We start from the raw sequence: 17,304 nt of genomic DNA on the forward strand, positions 1-17,304 counted from the left end.
TGGTTTTTTCTCATAACTATTTGCATGTTTTTTTTAAAATCTTTGGATTGGTTTAAGTATTTCTGTTTATTATTCTTTAATGGTGGTGTGGGCACATGTTTTAAAAAATATAAAAAATTTAAGTTATGTATTGAATATATGATCCACTTTTTTATAGTAATAAAGTGTGAGTGAAGTGTGTTAGTGAAATGTAGGAACTATTTACCATTTGTAAAAATGAAATGTGACTCTTATTGTGTAATGATCTGAAATGACAAAATGTGACTCTTATTGGGGGACGAAGGGAGTGCTATTATTTATTGTGATATACTGTACTTGAGCATGGTTAAGGGAATACTATTATTTATTGTGATATACTGTACTTGAGAATCGTTAAGGGAATAAGGTATATAGAAAAGATATAATGATCTATTTACCTTCTCAAAAAGGAAATATACCCTTCCAAAAAGTAATAAGAGTACTACTAAATTTTAAAAGGAGAATGTATATAAAAAAGGATAAATTATTTTCTAAAATAAATAAATAGTATAAGATGCATTCCAAAATGAAGGTTAATTTTAAGAGACAGAGGGAGTAATAATAAAAATATATGTAGCATATAATATTAAATATAAAATAAAGGATAATTTTATTTTATTTTTATGTAGTTATTCATTTTATCAAAATCACCATTAAAATTTCAAATCAATTGCCAAATAAGACAGGAGAACAAATAATAATTGCATCTAGGAATCCATTGGACTAGCCCATCGCCTATCAGATTTTGGTCATCCCTACTCGCATTACGAGCTTATTGAGCGCATGAAATTTTACCGGATTAAAAAATTTCAACACTTACTTTCAAGATTAGCGATTTATTCATATCATCCCACGAATTTTAAGCTAGGCAAATAGAATTACTACTATAAGATAGTGTTTAATTCGATTTTCAATCGTATATCTTTCTTTCTGCTAATTTTCAGTCATAGTTCCCTAATTCCCGTAATTTACTGGCCATTTTGCTTTTATTAGTTTACAGAGTATGCATAGCGATGAAAAAATTAAAAGAAAAGAATAAGTACATACTAAAATTGTCCTGTTTTTGTTGTGTTTATCATTTGCATTTGTTTTGGAGGAGGGAGTGACCCACACCCACCCACGATGTAGAGTTGAGTCAAATTTATTCATATCTAAAATTGTTCAATAACGCAGCTAAGAAATCCAGGGGTCCCACCAGAAATTTTGTTACACGCTTCTAACTAGAAAATATAATAGTGTTGAAAATGTTTAGAAATCTTGGCCCTCCGCGTTAGGCTCGTGTGACGTGTCTACATATATTCACATTGTATATTCAAGTCATAGCATACCACTCTCCTCTTTCATAATCATAATCTTTTGTCTCTTTATCAAATTTACAAATATTCGCGTTACTCTAATATCGTAATCCATTAATTTCCAATTCACCGCTCACATTCAAAATGTTTAACGGTCTATTCCAGAAATATTTATTGGCCTTCATTTGTTGTATTATTGTTAGATTTAATAGTAATGAAAATCATCACATTTGCCACTACGAAATAAACACCAAAGCCCTACATTCTTCAATTTTTCCATGTTGTCACTCTCACCAACTTACCATTTCAACTCAAGTTTTGTTCACACTATGTCTAATTTTGCATCCCATCATCTTCGCTTCATATAAATAACCAACATTAAATATTTGAAACGTCACAAGAAAAATAATACAAAATTAGTACTTATATAATGTAATGAATCATCAAATTAAGTCATCAATTATAGAAGAAGAAGAAGAAAAACGCAATTCAAGTAATTCTAACATAAAGAGTTAAAGATTAATTCCAGTAAAACAAAATGAGATATTCCGTTTTTTATAATTATATAATCCCAATTTGGACTCTACATATTATTTGATTCCCATTAAAAGTGACTGGTCTTTCTCCTCCTAATTTATACAAGTAAAAGATGCGACCCAATCTTTAGTCAAATTAATGATCTCCCTATTTTTATATAGAAAAACATAGCTTCTTTTTTTTCATTAAATTTTTGGAAATATATTTGTAATAATATAAATATAATATTTTATTCCATGTCCAGTCAGGCAGTCAGCCGGATCATTGACGATTTCCAGTCCAACTTTCCCATTCAAATTATTCAAATATCTCTCTATAATAATCTATATATAGAGAGAGAGATATGTTTCCTCGTACCATAATTTACCTGGGTTGGGTTGACACTTTCTAATCCATTCACAAACGCAACACACATTGGAAAAAAAAAAAAGTTGAGGCGCGTTTGGACTCGGTCTCCTCCCTCAACACAAATAAATAAACACGCTCTTGACAAAATCACACAACCAAACAATACCTAACACCATGCTCAAATCATGGAGAAGGCGCTGCCGCCGCAACTCCGTCGCCATGCCGCCGGAGCTCACCATCCCCAACCATTTCCTCTGCCCGATCTCTCTCCACCTCATGAAAGATCCGGTCACATTGTCCACCGGCACCACCTACGACCGCCACAGCATCGAGACCTGGATCGAATCCGGCAACAAAACCTGCCCCGTCACGAATCAACTCCTCAGAGACCTTGAACCAATCCCCAACCACGCCATCCGGAAAATCATCCAGGAATGGTGCGTCGAAAATCGCTCCCGCGGCGTCGATCGGATCCCCACCCCGCGCATCCCGATCACCTCCGCCGAGGCCTCCGAGATGCTATCGAGAGTCTCCGACGAAAAGAGATGCATCGAATTCGTCGCTAAAATCAAACAATCGGCCAAGGAAAGCGACAGAAACAAACGATGCTTCGTCGCTAATGGATCCAGTAAAATCCTCTCCGCCGCATTTGCAGCGAATTCGAATTCAGATGAATCCGCCGATGTTTTAACGGAGGTCTTATCGGCGATGATTACATTAACGCCGGTTCTGGATGAGGAAACGAGCCGCAACCTCTCCTCTGAGAATTCGGTTCAGAAATTGGTGTGGTTTATGAGATTTGGCAGTTTGTCTATGCGGAGAAATGCAGTGTTGGCGCTGAGATCGATTCTGTCGTTTCAAATTGCAGTCGAGATGGAAGGCGTGGTAGAGGCGTTGATCGGGCTGATCAAAGAGCCGATTTGCCCGACGACGACGAAAGCGTCTCTACTTTCAATTTACTATCTGCTCAAATCACATGAACATTGTAGCGCGATCGCGGTGGCTCTGATGGAGATGGGGATGGTGGAGAAGCTTCTCGAAATGGCGGTGGAGTCGGATAAAAGCGTTACCGAGAAGGCGCTGGGCGTTTTGGAGGGGATGTGCGGGCACGGGGAGGTGAGGGAGAGGGCGAGGGAGAATGCGCTGATGATACCGCTGTTGGTGAAGAAGGTGCTGAGAGTTTCGGAGATGGCAACGGAGTTTTCGGTTTCGATTCTGTTGAAGATTGTGAGGGAGGAGGAGGAGAGTGCGGTGGAGGCGCTTCGAGCGGGGGCGTTTCAGAAGCTGTTGCTGGTGTTGCAGATTGGGAGCGATGAGGGGACCAAGGAGAAGGTCACGGAGTTGTTGAAGGTGTTGAATGGGTATAGGAGTAGGATTGAGTGTGTTGAGTCTTCGGATTTCAAGCATATTACAAGGCCGTTTTAAATTACGTACTAATTTTTTCATTCTATTTATATTTATATCTTTATCATATCTGATCAAAGATTAAACATACACACATTAATTACAGATTTCATCATATTCGCTCATCTCGGATTACATAATTGCATACAGAGTATTCATATGCGATTTATTTTAATAGTATGAGCTTCAAGGGAGAAATGTGTATTGATTATTGATGCTATATCATGTCTTAGGTTAAACCAGAACAATTGGTTCTCATGTTTAAAATTTAATGGCCAGTTTCGGTTTTGGAACTCTAACTGTCTAAGGGATGAATCTGATTGATTCCAAAAACTTTGATACAGTAATCAATAGATAACTGTCGCTTTTAGTCCAAAATCGAAAATATTAATCGGACACACTAAAAATATCATGGAACTCTGAGTAAAAATCATGGAAATCGCTGGAAAAAAAAAGGACAAAAATTGTTCAAATCTATTGGTTCCCCAAAACTAACAATTGAGATAATAACGGTCGATTCAAAACGGAACGAATCGTTTATAGAACTGACATCCCTATTAAAGTCTTTATTACTCTAAGTTACCACTTGATATGGTTTTTAGCCACTTATTAGATCAATAATTCCACTATTTGATGTCATGTCTCACTCGTATTTCATTGTCAATTATTTTGTAGTGTATTGTTTGTAACTATCTACAATTTCAATCTCTAGTGCTTCATTTTAACTGTGTGATTACTGGTATTTTTTAAAGATTCAATACTGATCCACCTTAGTTTATATGATTAGTTTTAACATTTAATTTATATATAGTATTTCAATTCATTGCGGATTGTTAGTTTTTTAGTAGGCTATTCAATAATTTGATATAAATTTTTTTAAACCTCAATTTTATATTACTCCCTCTGTCCCCAAAGAATATGCATTTTGGGTTCGGCACAAGTTTTAATGTAAAATTGGTAAAACAAGATAGAAGTAGAGAGAAAAAGTAATTAAAGTATTATTAGTGGAGAATGAGTGACACCTCATTAGAGAAATTTTTTTTAAAAAATTAAAAAGTGTATATTCTTGTGGGACGAACTAAAAAGGAAGGGTACATATTAGACTTGAGGAGGTATAAATGTTGAGGTTCATTTTCATCATAACCTTTTTTTTTAACATGGTTAAATTCATACTTGTAACTTCTGATGCATAAAATATAGGACATGTGATCGACTGGATTATTGACGGATCATTGCATAATTGTTTCGTAAATGGGACTAAACCGGTCAATTGACCATCATTATTAGTAAATAGACTTCAATTGGTTTGATTTGATCAAACTATTACCATTTCCATTCAACGATCATACAGAAATTTGACTATCCTTTTCCCGCTCAAATAAATCATTTTTTTTATCTAATAAAAGTGAATTAATTTTTAAAAATATATCTGTCGCGCCTCCATAAGTCAACGGTCTAATTACAGCCATGCACTTATGTAGCATTGACAGTCTGGGTCCACCGCTAGCATCGGGAGGCAGCTGGAAGTATTCATCACGTGCCTCCAACGTGTTAGCAATCGCAAGAAAAGATTTCGCCGCATTCTAAAACACCGTGAATAACTGTCATGCACCACCGTGATTCGTCGGCAAAGTAGTCCGCAATCAGCCGTTCGGCGACTACGGCATGCTCTTTTGGAAGACCGGCTCCCAATGGAAGATCGACCTAAGTACCTGTTCTTCCTGATGTTTTCGTTGTTGCTACATCATATGCTGGTAATAACGCTTACCGTAGTCTAACATGGCCCATTCTACGGCAACAACAAGCTCGTCGGCGCCGTCGGGATTCATTTCGAGCATAGAGTGGAAAAAAGAGAGATATACGATTGGAAGCGGTGAATGAAATGAGATGAGACGTAGAGTATTTATCGTGTGAAATGTAGGAATAAATTTAAATAAATAAAAAAAGTGAGGCATCCGATTGGCGGATGATGCCTGCAATGGCGCCAATCAGCGGTCCGATGCATAGGGCGTATGGGACAGCGGTGAAATCGACGGTCGACCTGTCGATCTTTTTGCCTGCTTAATTGAAAATGTTAAATATAACAAAGAAATTAAAGTGAAAATCACTTATGGGCCTAAGCCTACCAACAGCTCCTATACAACATGACTACTGGATTGAAAAGGCCCAAATTCAAAATCAACTCTAATTGATCATTCACCAAACATTAAAGAATCTACAGACATAAATAAAATGAAGATCTCTTTATAAAATTTAAAAAAAAGGTAAATCCATTCTCATTATTAACTAGTAGTAGTATACTAGTATGTAATTTTGAATGATTAGATATATAATGAATAAAGTACTCGAACTTAGTTAAATATGTTTGGTTTGCATAACATGGAATAGAGTTGCCAAATGTCTCGGACTCCATCGCAACTCTGCCTTTGCCCTAAGTGCAGCACTACATCTCCTATTTTTCGCCTCCAATCACATGACATATTATTTGGTTATACATAAGCTTCCTTGTTATCGTGTGGTGTGTTTACGTATAATTGTGCATATCTAAATTAATTTGTACAAGGAATTGTTGGCATGCTTAGCGGCAAGACTTGCGTTTTAAATTATAAGGAAATTATAATTTGAAATTTGGTACATAGTCACTTTATACTCCTACAGTTTCAATATAAACAATACGTTACATGTTGGAAATAATGTAGAACGATTTGAATATTATTTCAGGATGGACAAGAGAGGAAATTTGGAATGGAAAATTAATAGATGTAAATATAGGATAATATATTGAAAATGATAAAAGTAAATAACAGTGATAAGTAGGTGGCGAAATTGCTTATTATTTGCCTCAAAAAGAGTATATCATACACTCTCTTTCCACGTCTTTGAGATGTTAAGATTCATGGTATCCTTTCCAAATTCCTTTCACAAAATGCCCAGGAAACTGTATGTAGACTATCCACATTCAATTTCAACTGTTTTATTTATTCAAAATAAATTCCCTTAAAGCCAACCACCGCATTATTCATCCAAAATTGGATATGCAAATCTGGTTTTGCATTCTTAAATAGTTATGGGCTTATGCTATGCTCATAAGTTTTCATTATTAAATACTTCACCCATTTGCTTTGCATAAAGTAGTATACATAGTACATTTTATTTTTGACTAGCATTATTTATTCAAATGTCAAATTATTAATAAGAAAACACATTTATTTCTGGAAGGTTCAGATTGGTCATATTTCTCCATACTTTAAATTTTCTTTATACGTAATTAATCTCAGAACCGCATAAATTATAAAGTTGGGATTAGTAGCATAAGTAAAAAATGTGGGTTGGGACAGATGGCAAATTTTATGAGGGAGATTTGGAATAATCTAAAATAACATTAACAACAGTATTAATTTGTTGTGGCTAATGCTCCAAACTTTAGTTTATGCGGAAAAAGCGAACCTTGCTTTAAGGCAGCAACCCTATATGTTCGCAGAAGGAGCACAAGTTTTTGAATTCTTACATGTTTGATTATTTGTGATTGCTTTTTCATGCTACGTGTTAGATTTAAGGAGCTAATTTGGTCCGTTTTTGTCTTTATGTTGTGCCACTTTCAAACATCATACATGCAATTGTGGATCCAAGTGAGATTGGTGGCAGTCCATGAGAGCCAAAAAAAACTCTATAAATTTGGCTTGAAGTCAATAACTCTAGGTTCACTTTCATTCTTTACCTGTCATACATAGCCCGTGATTGTTATCCATTACATGCAATAATTTACGAACTATTGCATGTAACTATACTTTACTCAAAGTGCAACGAGTGTTCCTTTGTACAGGAGTGGTAGTGGAGGCATTTTTTTCGGCACGCGATTTAAGAAAAATTATATTAAGTGGATTAAAAATGAAAAATGTAGAGAGATGAAGAGACAATGATGTAAGGGAGAAGAACTGTGTTGACTTGAGAAATGACTTCACTACTATGGAACATACGTCAAAATAACTCCACTACTATGGAACGGAGGGAGTACGTGCTAGAACTCATTAGAAAAAAGGGATAGAAAAGGACGACTCATGATTTTTGTAAGAAAAACTTTTGATGGAAATCGATACTTGAAAGTTGAAACTCACGATATAGAAAAGAATAGTAGTACATGAAAATGGAAATTTATGAAAATTAAAAAGGGCTGAACTGAATGGGCTTGACAAAATTATCACTTACTCCTATGAGTTATGAACATAGTCAATTAGGAAATAAGCATTGCAATTGGATTAAAGGTTTTAACCATTGCAAACAGTTGGGCCCACATTAGCTACAGGCTACAACTAAACTTCATTTGGGCCACCATATTATACCTGTGTTTTATTCTTTTTTGCTTTTCCAATATTCGTATTCACATAAATCACCATCATAAATAAGACAAATTCAATACATTTACAAAGCTCGTAGTACCCATGTTGTTACCTCGACATCACTATATAAAAAAATATGTATAGAATAAAAACAAATGAAAAGTAGATTAAGGATGGAAAAATGACCAACTTCTCTAACAAAATTTAACAGAAACATTAGTCCACTGTGAATATATATAAATGATGTTTCAACTTTGAAGAATATATAGTCTTTTGAGTTGATTTTGTCTATTATTTTAGGCAGTGTGAATAAAAGATTTTTATAACCAATAAGTATCATGTGGGGTCACCCCACCACCCTGCCCCATTCTTTCACCTATATAAACTGACTAACTTGTGTTGCAACCATTAACAATTGAAGTAGATCCCCTAATCCCAACTGTTCTCTCATTTTTTCTTCACCTCCTTACCAAAAACAAACACACACTACTATTTGAATATCATACATTCAATGTCTTGTCAATTTCAATTTAGTAAAATGGGCAGACCACCTCATTTTTCTCTCATCATTCTCATCCTTTCATTCATATTTATAGGTACATATTTGATTCTTAATTTTGTCAATTTTGATATTTACTATATACATAACTTTCTAATTCAATAGTGTGTTTGAATATAAGTACAGCTCCGATTGCATTATCGGCGACATTCACATTGGTAAATCAATGCACCTACACAGTCTGGCCGGGGATTCTCTCCGGCGCCGGAACTCCGCCGCTCTCCACCACCGGATTCTCCCTCAGCTCCGGCGACTCCTTCCCCTTGTCCGTCCCGGCCTCGTGGTCGGGCCGCATTTGGGGCAGGACACTCTGTTCTCAGGATCCGGCCACCGGAAAATTCGCCTGCGCCACCGCCGACTGCGGCTCCGGCACGGTGGAGTGCTCCGGCGCCGGGGCGGTGCCGCCCGCCACGTTGGCCGAGTTCACGCTCAACGGCGCGGGCGGCCTCGACTTCTACGACGTCAGCCTGGTGGACGGGTACAACCTGCCAATGCTCGTGGTCCCGCAGGGCGGAGGGAACTGCTCGAGCACGGGGTGCGTGGGCGACCTCAACGAGTCGTGCCCGTCCGAGCTGAAGGTGGTTGGCGGTGCCGGCGGAGCGGAATGCGTGGCCTGCAGGAGCGCGTGCGAGGCGTTCGGCGATCCCAAGTATTGCTGCTCTGGCGGGTACGCCACGCCCGAAACCTGTGGGCCCACCCAGTATTCGCATGTGTTTAAGAACGCCTGCCCCCGCGCTTATAGCTATGCTTATGACGATAAAACCAGTACTTTTACGTGTGCTTCTGCCGATTATATTATCACTTTCTGCCCAACTCCTTCCCGCAGGTATGATTTTTTCCGCAATTTACCCTTTATTTATGTATTTAATCAATACTATCACACTACTTGACACAAATATAAACTTAAGTACTCAACAACTTGTCAAAGTATAAATCTACATGAATTGCATTGATCCACATATAGAAAAGTGGCTTTTGAGTGTCTTTTATTTGTGCAAATGTTTGTAATACAAACATTGCCACATGAATTAAAACTTGATACTACGTAAAGTGACGAATGTGTTGGATGGGTAACATGTGCTATTGTTTATTATAGTACACTACTTAATAGCTAATTAGTACTATATTAATTAGTTTTTTCATAAATTAATATCGATGGTTCTATTTTTTTGTCGACCCCTACTTAGAAATTCTTCACTTTTAAAAAAGTAGTGAACAAAATGTTGGCATCTAAGTTGTGACCATGTGCTATTGCCAAACATATCCTACTTACACGCTCTTTTCATGCCTTCACAATTTTGGGCGGTTATGAATATGTCATATGTTGTCATGTGATTTAATATAGTAGTTTAATTGGTGTCAAATATAATAGGATACAATCATAATCATTGAAATGGTATTTGCATTTATACTTGTGTGAATGATCTAAGATAGTATTAAAATCGAAATTTGAAATTGAAGTTTGACGTTTAATATTCAAATGCAAAATAGGACAGTTAGCTAAGATCGGAAATGGGTTTTAACCAAATGTATATTTTTCTATATGGCTTAAATAAATATTCTTGAAAATAGTGGCACCGTCCAAGATCGTTTGTTTGCGTGTCTTTTCTGCGAATTGGATTTAAATAAAGGACCAATTAATCTAATTATATTGTTGGATGATGATTTTTTTTACTAATAAATAACGAAATTATTGATGGTGAATATGCAGCAAGAAATCAAGTGGAGAGGCAATAGGAGGAGGGGGATTAGGGAATGTTTCATTGGTTTCAAGCAGAGGTCATTTAAGCACGCAAATTTCTTGGAGAATGTTGATTTTTGTGGTGGCTATTTTTGAATTATATTTATGGAGGTGGCAACATTGAATTTGTATATGTCGACTCCAATATTCAACATACACCAAAAATTTTAGTGAAGTGAAATTTTTGTAGGAATTGTTTGTGAATGTGAGAATTGAGATTATGTAGCAAGTTGGTTGAAGAATCAAGGAAAAAGAGAAGTTGAATTGTTCTATGTTGGAAACTGAGATGTATGCAACTGGCGTTTATTTGCCTGATTTCGATGTAATTAATCAAATTAAATCTTCTATCTAAATATAATAGTATAAGTATATTCTACTGCGCCCACTTATTTGATGTACTATGAACCTTCTTATTTTTCTTAGTTTACGTTGGACATATAACAGATTAATTAATTTGAAACATAGAAATCGTCGGATAAAAAAATACTAGACCTAATTTAATTTGATTTGAATTCGTGTATATACTACTACTAACTTCGTTCCACAATAAAAGTCTAATTTTGTCATTTCAGTCCATTCCATAATAAAAATCATATTTTGTCATTTCGATTCGTCCTACAATATGAGTCTTATTTCACTTTTACTTTTTCAATGGTAAGTAGGTCGCACATTCTACCAACTTATTCTACTCTCATTTTCTTATAAAATTAATATGGGTCTTGTTAGGTTGAGATTATTTAGCTAAATTGAGAAATGAGATGCAATATGGGCCACTAATCCACAAGATTAACAAAATGTCAATAAATACCACATTATGTCAACAAGGGGGTATAATTGTCTTTTCATTAAATTGTGTTTGAAATCATTTTCTAAAATCCTCTCTAAAACTCTAGCTTCAACATTCAAATCTTCAAATCTTCAACATTCATATCTTCAAATCTTCAAATCTTCAACATTCAAATGTTCAAATCTTCAAATCTTCAAATCTCTTCAACATTCAAATCTTCAAATCTTGAACATTCAAATCTTCAAATCTTCAACATTTAAATCTTCAAATCTTCAAATCTTCAACATTCATATCTTCAAATCTTCAACATTCATATCTTCAAATCTTCAAATCCTCAACATTCATATCTTCAAATCTTCAAATCTTCAACATTCAAATGTTCAAATCTTCGAATCTTCAAATCTCTCCAACATTCAAATCTTCAAATCTTCGAATCTTCAACATTCAAATCTTCAAATCTTCGAATCTTCAACATTCAATAAAATAACACTTATAATTCACATATCAATACCGAGAATATCGAATGTCAACAACTCGTATTAAAATGTCAACAACTAACAAATAACACTAACAATTCACATATCAATACCGAGAATATCGAATGTCAACAACACGTTTTAAAATGTCAACAACTATCAACAACTAACAAATAACACTTACAATTCGCATATCAATACCGAGAATATCGAATGTCAACAACACGTTTTAAAATGTCAACAACTAAAAAATAACACTTATTATTCACATATCAATACCGAGAATATCGAATGTCAACAACTCGTATTAAAATGTCAACAACTAACAAATAACACTTACTATTCACATATCAATACCGGAATATCGAATGTCAACAACTCGTATTAAAATGTCAACAACTAACAAATAACACTTACTATTCACATATCAATACCAAAAATATCGAATGTCAACAACTCGTATTAAAATGTCAACAACTAAAAACTAACACTTACAATTGACATATCAATACCGAGAATATCCAATGTCAACAACTAAAAAATAACACTTATAATTCACATATCAATACCGAGAATATCTAATGTCAACAACTCGTATTAAAATGTCAACAACTAAAAAATAACACTTATAATTCACATATCAACTACGATGTCAACAGCAAACATTATTCATGTCAACTACGATGTCAACAGCAAACATTATTCATGTCAACTACGATGTCAACAACAAACGTTATTTATGTCAACTATTATGTCAACAACAACATTTTACAAATTATTAATGTCAATAACAAATATTTTCATGTCAACGACCTATTTTATTTATGTCAACAATAACGTTTTACATATAATTCATGTCAACAACAATGTTTCATATAATTTATGTCAACAACATTTTTCATAAAATTTATGCCAACGACCTATATAATTCATGTCAACAACAAACATTATTATGTCAACGAGCTATATAATTCATGTCAAAAATAAACATCTTCATGTCAACAACTTAAAATAACACTTACAATTCACATATCAATACCGAGAATATCAAATGTCAACAACTCGTATTAAAATGTCAACAACTAACAAATAACACTTACTATTCACATATCAATACCGAGAATATCGAATGTCAACAACTCGTATTAAAATGTCAACAACTAACAAATAACACTTACTATTCACATATCAATACCGAGAATATCGAATGTCAACAACTCGTATTAAAATGTCAACAACTAACAAATAACACTTACTATTCACATATCAATACCAAAAATATCGAATGTCAACAACTCGTATTAAAATGTCAACAACTAAAAAATAACACTTACAATTGACATATCAATACCGAGAATATCCAATGTCAACAACTAAAAAATAACACTTATAATTCACATATCAATACCGAAAATATCCAATGTCAACAACTCGTATTAAAATGTCAACAACTAAAAAATAACACTTATAATTCACATATCAACTACGATGTTAACAGCAAACATTATTCATGTCAACTACGATGTCAACAGCAAACATTATTCATGTCAACTACGATGTCAACAACAAACGTTATTTATGTCAACTATTATGTCAACAACAACATTTTACAAATTATTAATGTCAATAACAAATATTTTCATGTCAACGACCTATTTTATTTATGTCAACAACAACGTTTTACATATAATTCATGTCAACAACAATGTTTTACATATAATTTATGTCAACAACATTTTTCATAAAATTTATGCCAACGACCTATATAATTCATGTCAACAACAAACATTATTATGTCAACGAGCTATATAATTCATGTAAAAAATAAACATCTTCATGCCAACAACTTAAAATAACACTTATAATTCACATATCAATAGCGAGATTATTGAATGTCAACAACTAAAAAATAACACTTATAATTCACATATCAATAGCGAGATTAGCGAATGCCAATAACTAAAAAATAACACTTATAATTCACATATCAATAGCGAGAATATCGAATGTCAACAACTAACAAATAACACTTATAATTCACATATCAATACCGAGAATATCGAATGTCAACAACTCGTATTAAAATGTCAACAACTAACAAATAACACTTATAATTCACATATCAATACCGAGAATATCGAATGTCAACAACTCATATTAAAATGTCAACAACTAACAAATAACACTTATAATTGACATATCAATAGCCAGAATATTGAATGTCAACAACTCGTATTAAAACGTTAACAACTAACAAATAACACTTATAATTCACATATCAATAACCAGAATATCGAATGTCAACAACTAACAAATAACACTTACAATAGCTAAGTATTATTAGTATATGCTAAGTATCTAAATCCAACTAGGTTTGGTGTGGAAAAAACTATTATCCACAGCAAAATAAAGCAAAACAGGGGACTAGGTTTGGAGTGAATTAGAGGTACAGGCTCAATACAACATCTATTGGGACTTTTGTCGAACAGGTGGAATGCAAAACTCATATCTATTGTGGGCTATACTCTGCTTCACACGAATTCTTGCTGATTTTAGATGCTACTCATCAATTAATGAAAATTAGAGAAAAGAAATAGAACATCCAAACAAAGCAAACAATTTCGAAAACAATAGGAACAACCCAATTAAAATCATAGATTGATTCCAAAATATATTGAAAGTAAGATAAGATATCTCGACTCTGAAGCTTTTGCCCTGGAAGTTGCATTAAAGCTAATAGAAAGAGAAGTGATGCTAAGTGATCACAGTAAAACAGAGTTGAATGGATAGACAGCAACAATTGGACCGGTCCAATTTAACTAATTAGCAATTTCCACAGTAATCACATAAACAAAATGTCAACAGCATGTCAATAGCTATATAAAATGTCAATAGATCTACATTTACTCCATCCTAATAATCAACATTCTTGAGATTGCAAACAGATTACAAAATAATCAATTTTTTTTTTCCAAATAAAGCAATTTTCTTCAAATAAAAACAAATGATTCATATAAACAAATCTGAATTCACAGAAACAAATTATTCACAAATGAATTTCTATGATATATGTGTTGTAATTTTTGTACCTCTGTGCATTAAGAGCCTCTGACGTGCTTCCATTTCTTATTGTTCGCAATGCAAGAACACCTTCATAGTAATTGCTCTTATAGCTTCCTTATGATGTTTTTATTAAACAACAAATGGTATTTAGTAGTAGTATAAATTCATCAATCAAATTCAAATCGAATTCACTTCTCTTATTCCTTTTTCTTTTTCACATCGATTAATCACAGAAACTCATCAATAAAGGCTGATTTAGATGAGACGATCCAGATTAGGTAGCTGAGGAAGACTACAATCAAATTGATTACTCTTTTAAACTTCAATTTTAGCTAAAATTAACAACAAATTGACAAAAAACCGCAACAATTCAGCTGAATTCCGATCTAGAACCGCCATTTCCACATAAAATCGATGCTCAAAACAAATCAAAAAAACAAATTACCTTGAAATCTCTTCCGATAAAGGACCTTTAAGGCTTGAATCTGGAAAAGCAGCGCCCATATCCGAGCGAATCCGCAGCAAAGCCAGAGTCTCCTGCCGCGCTCGATCGTTGTTCCAATTTCAAAATGTGCCGAAGAAGAAAGTTCTAGAAGATTAGAAGACCTCTGCTCTGAAACCAACCGATTAAGCGATTGCCGGAATATCCTCAAATCCAATTGGAACCGATTCAACCTCTCCGACGACTGAGCCGTCGCCGGCGTCGTCGTTGAGCTAGCCATAGCGAAATTGAAAGAGATCTACGACGGAATCTACCGGCATCACTTGGATTCCGGCGACGAGAGGTCGAAATCGAAGTACCTTTCCTGCGCGATCAATTACCACGATTAATCACAGAAACCGCCCAAGATGCCAAACCAAAAAACCATTATACCTTTTCATAATAAATTAATTTAAAAATATTTTTTGTGTGGCAAAATCTGGACCACTCATTTAATAAAAATGAGTGGCTGATATTGCATCTCATTTCTCATTTAGCCTAATAAATCTCATTTGATCACAATCAAATTAATATTATATATAAATGAGACTAATATTTCATTAATTTATTCAATCTATTTTTATTTTTTTTTAATGTCATAACTAAATAGGACTCCTCCTATTGCAAGACGGACGGAGTATTAATTAGTAGAATTTGTTTATACAATAGATAGTCTTGATTCGCAAACAAGGGAATGGAATGTCCAAGGAAATATAAAATTCAATACCAAAAATATAGGTAGTGGCAATAATTAAAGTCCAATGGTTTTAATTATTATTATTTTAATTATTTCGAAGAAGAAAAAAAGAGTTATTCTATCCTGTTCCTGAGAATTGTAAATATTGATGAGAAATAATTAAGAATATGTAGTCGGCTCTTTGATCACGAAAATATAAGATAAACGTATCTCTTCTAAAGTACTAATATAGCATGTGAATCTAAATCTCGTTGGGAATAGATATTTTATTATATTTTTTGTTTAAAACTTGATTAATTAGTTTTATATATTTATTGCGAAAAAATCAATTATTCAAAGGCTGTTGGTGAGAGTCTAGCCGCAAGACTTTATTCACACTAATGGATTACTATAATACTTTTAATTCTATAATACCTTCATCTATCAGATGAAGGCATTAATTATTCAACTTAGACAGTTGTAATATGATAATTTGAAAAAAACTGTAATGTTATTTAATTTAAACGATTTTGTCTCCGTAAAGATATATACTACTATTATTAAACTAGGGAGTACTAATAAAGGGGCATATATCATACATTTAACAATAGTTTAGGCCAACCTATCTTCTTACGCCTTCATCTAACTCAAGACCCACAATAGTCCTAACCCAAACACATTAACGTCACTCATTTTTCGAAATATTATTCCTCCAAATTTCCTTTTAAAGAGAATAACCATCAAGATCATAAGAATTTGTGTCAAGAGTGTGCTGGACAATATTAAATTGGGGATTATATTTGAAATTGATGAACGTGTGTGTGTTTTAATTTCAATTCTAAACTTTATTAATTCTACCATTAAATTTTGTAACCAAAATTAAAATTTAAAATAATTATAATGTATATAATCTCTCAAACATATACTTCTTGCACACATAAACACTAGATAACATACCGCACACATATATAGATAAACACACAACACACAGCACTAAACACATACACACAACAACACATTGCATACATATAGGAAACGCAATATTGCACACACCAAACATTAATCACGCAGAACACAAAATAATGTTACACACTACACACAAAAAAATGATATTCACACACATCACACACACACTCGCTAGTCGCTGCAATATAAAATGTAATACTACTAGAAAAACAATTTAGAGCTACATAATGTATATAAACAAAATAAACTAAAAATATGCATAATTAAAAATTAATTTCAATTTTGATCAAATTTTGTGTATGAAAATTTTATATCAATTAATTCATATATACAAAATTTAAAATTAATTTAAAATATTATAACTTCAAATTTAATTTCATAAAATTACAATTACAACATCATTCTCATTCTATTACTCTACTTTTTGCTTGATTGACGTTCGGCCACTCCATAAACATGAGTAACGTGTTTACAATCAAACAAATTTCAAGCATTATTATTCTATAAAAAATCAAACATTTACTAATATTGTCGCCACAGCCGAAAAGGAGGAAATGTTACAAATGTATTAGGAGATAAGGTATATCTACTTAGACTAGTAGCAAACAATTTACCT

At 33.6% G+C, this 17,304-nt stretch overlaps 3 protein-coding genes across 6 annotated transcripts; 2 read left to right on the forward strand and 1 right to left on the reverse strand.

Annotated features, from left to right (window-relative positions):
- Positions 1–2,217: 2,217 nt before the first annotated feature.
- LOC125215903 (U-box domain-containing protein 21-like) lies at positions 2,218–3,727 on the forward strand. The gene has a single exon (XM_048117486.1). The coding sequence runs from the start codon at positions 2,373–2,375 to the stop codon at positions 3,621–3,623; it is 1,251 nt and encodes a 416-aa protein (XP_047973443.1). The 5' UTR covers positions 2,218–2,372; the 3' UTR covers positions 3,624–3,727.
- A 4,637-nt stretch (positions 3,728–8,364) lies between these two features.
- Positions 8,365–10,511, forward strand: LOC125215904 (thaumatin-like protein 1b). The gene is made up of 3 exons (XM_048117487.1): positions 8,365–8,535; positions 8,625–9,324; positions 10,210–10,511. Exons 1-3 carry the CDS (start codon positions 8,451–8,453, stop codon positions 10,361–10,363), a joined length of 939 nt encoding a protein of 312 aa, XP_047973444.1. The 5' UTR covers positions 8,365–8,450; the 3' UTR covers positions 10,364–10,511.
- Positions 10,512–11,432: 921 nt separating this feature from the next.
- LOC125215691 lies at positions 11,433–15,408 on the reverse strand. 4 transcript variants are annotated; one of them, XM_048117191.1, is made up of 3 exons: positions 15,011–15,408; positions 14,592–14,652; positions 11,451–11,492 (listed from the first exon to the last, which is right to left on the reverse strand). In XM_048117191.1, exons 1-3 carry the CDS (start codon positions 15,285–15,287, stop codon positions 11,471–11,473), a joined length of 360 nt encoding a protein of 119 aa, XP_047973148.1. In that variant the 5' UTR covers positions 15,288–15,408; the 3' UTR covers positions 11,451–11,470. The 4 variants fall into 4 exon arrangements, with proteins under 4 accessions (XP_047973149.1, XP_047973148.1, XP_047973147.1 ...); XM_048117192.1 differs by lacking the exon at positions 14,592–14,652 and having other exon boundaries at positions 11,433–11,492; XM_048117190.1 differs by lacking the exon at positions 11,451–11,492 and having other exon boundaries at positions 13,765–14,652.
- Positions 15,409–17,304: the final 1,896 nt, after the last annotated feature.

This window comes from Salvia hispanica, chromosome 3 (genome assembly GCF_023119035.1).
Source record: "Salvia hispanica cultivar TCC Black 2014 chromosome 3, UniMelb_Shisp_WGS_1.0, whole genome shotgun sequence".
NCBI lineage: Eukaryota > Viridiplantae > Streptophyta > Magnoliopsida > Lamiales > Lamiaceae > Salvia > Salvia hispanica.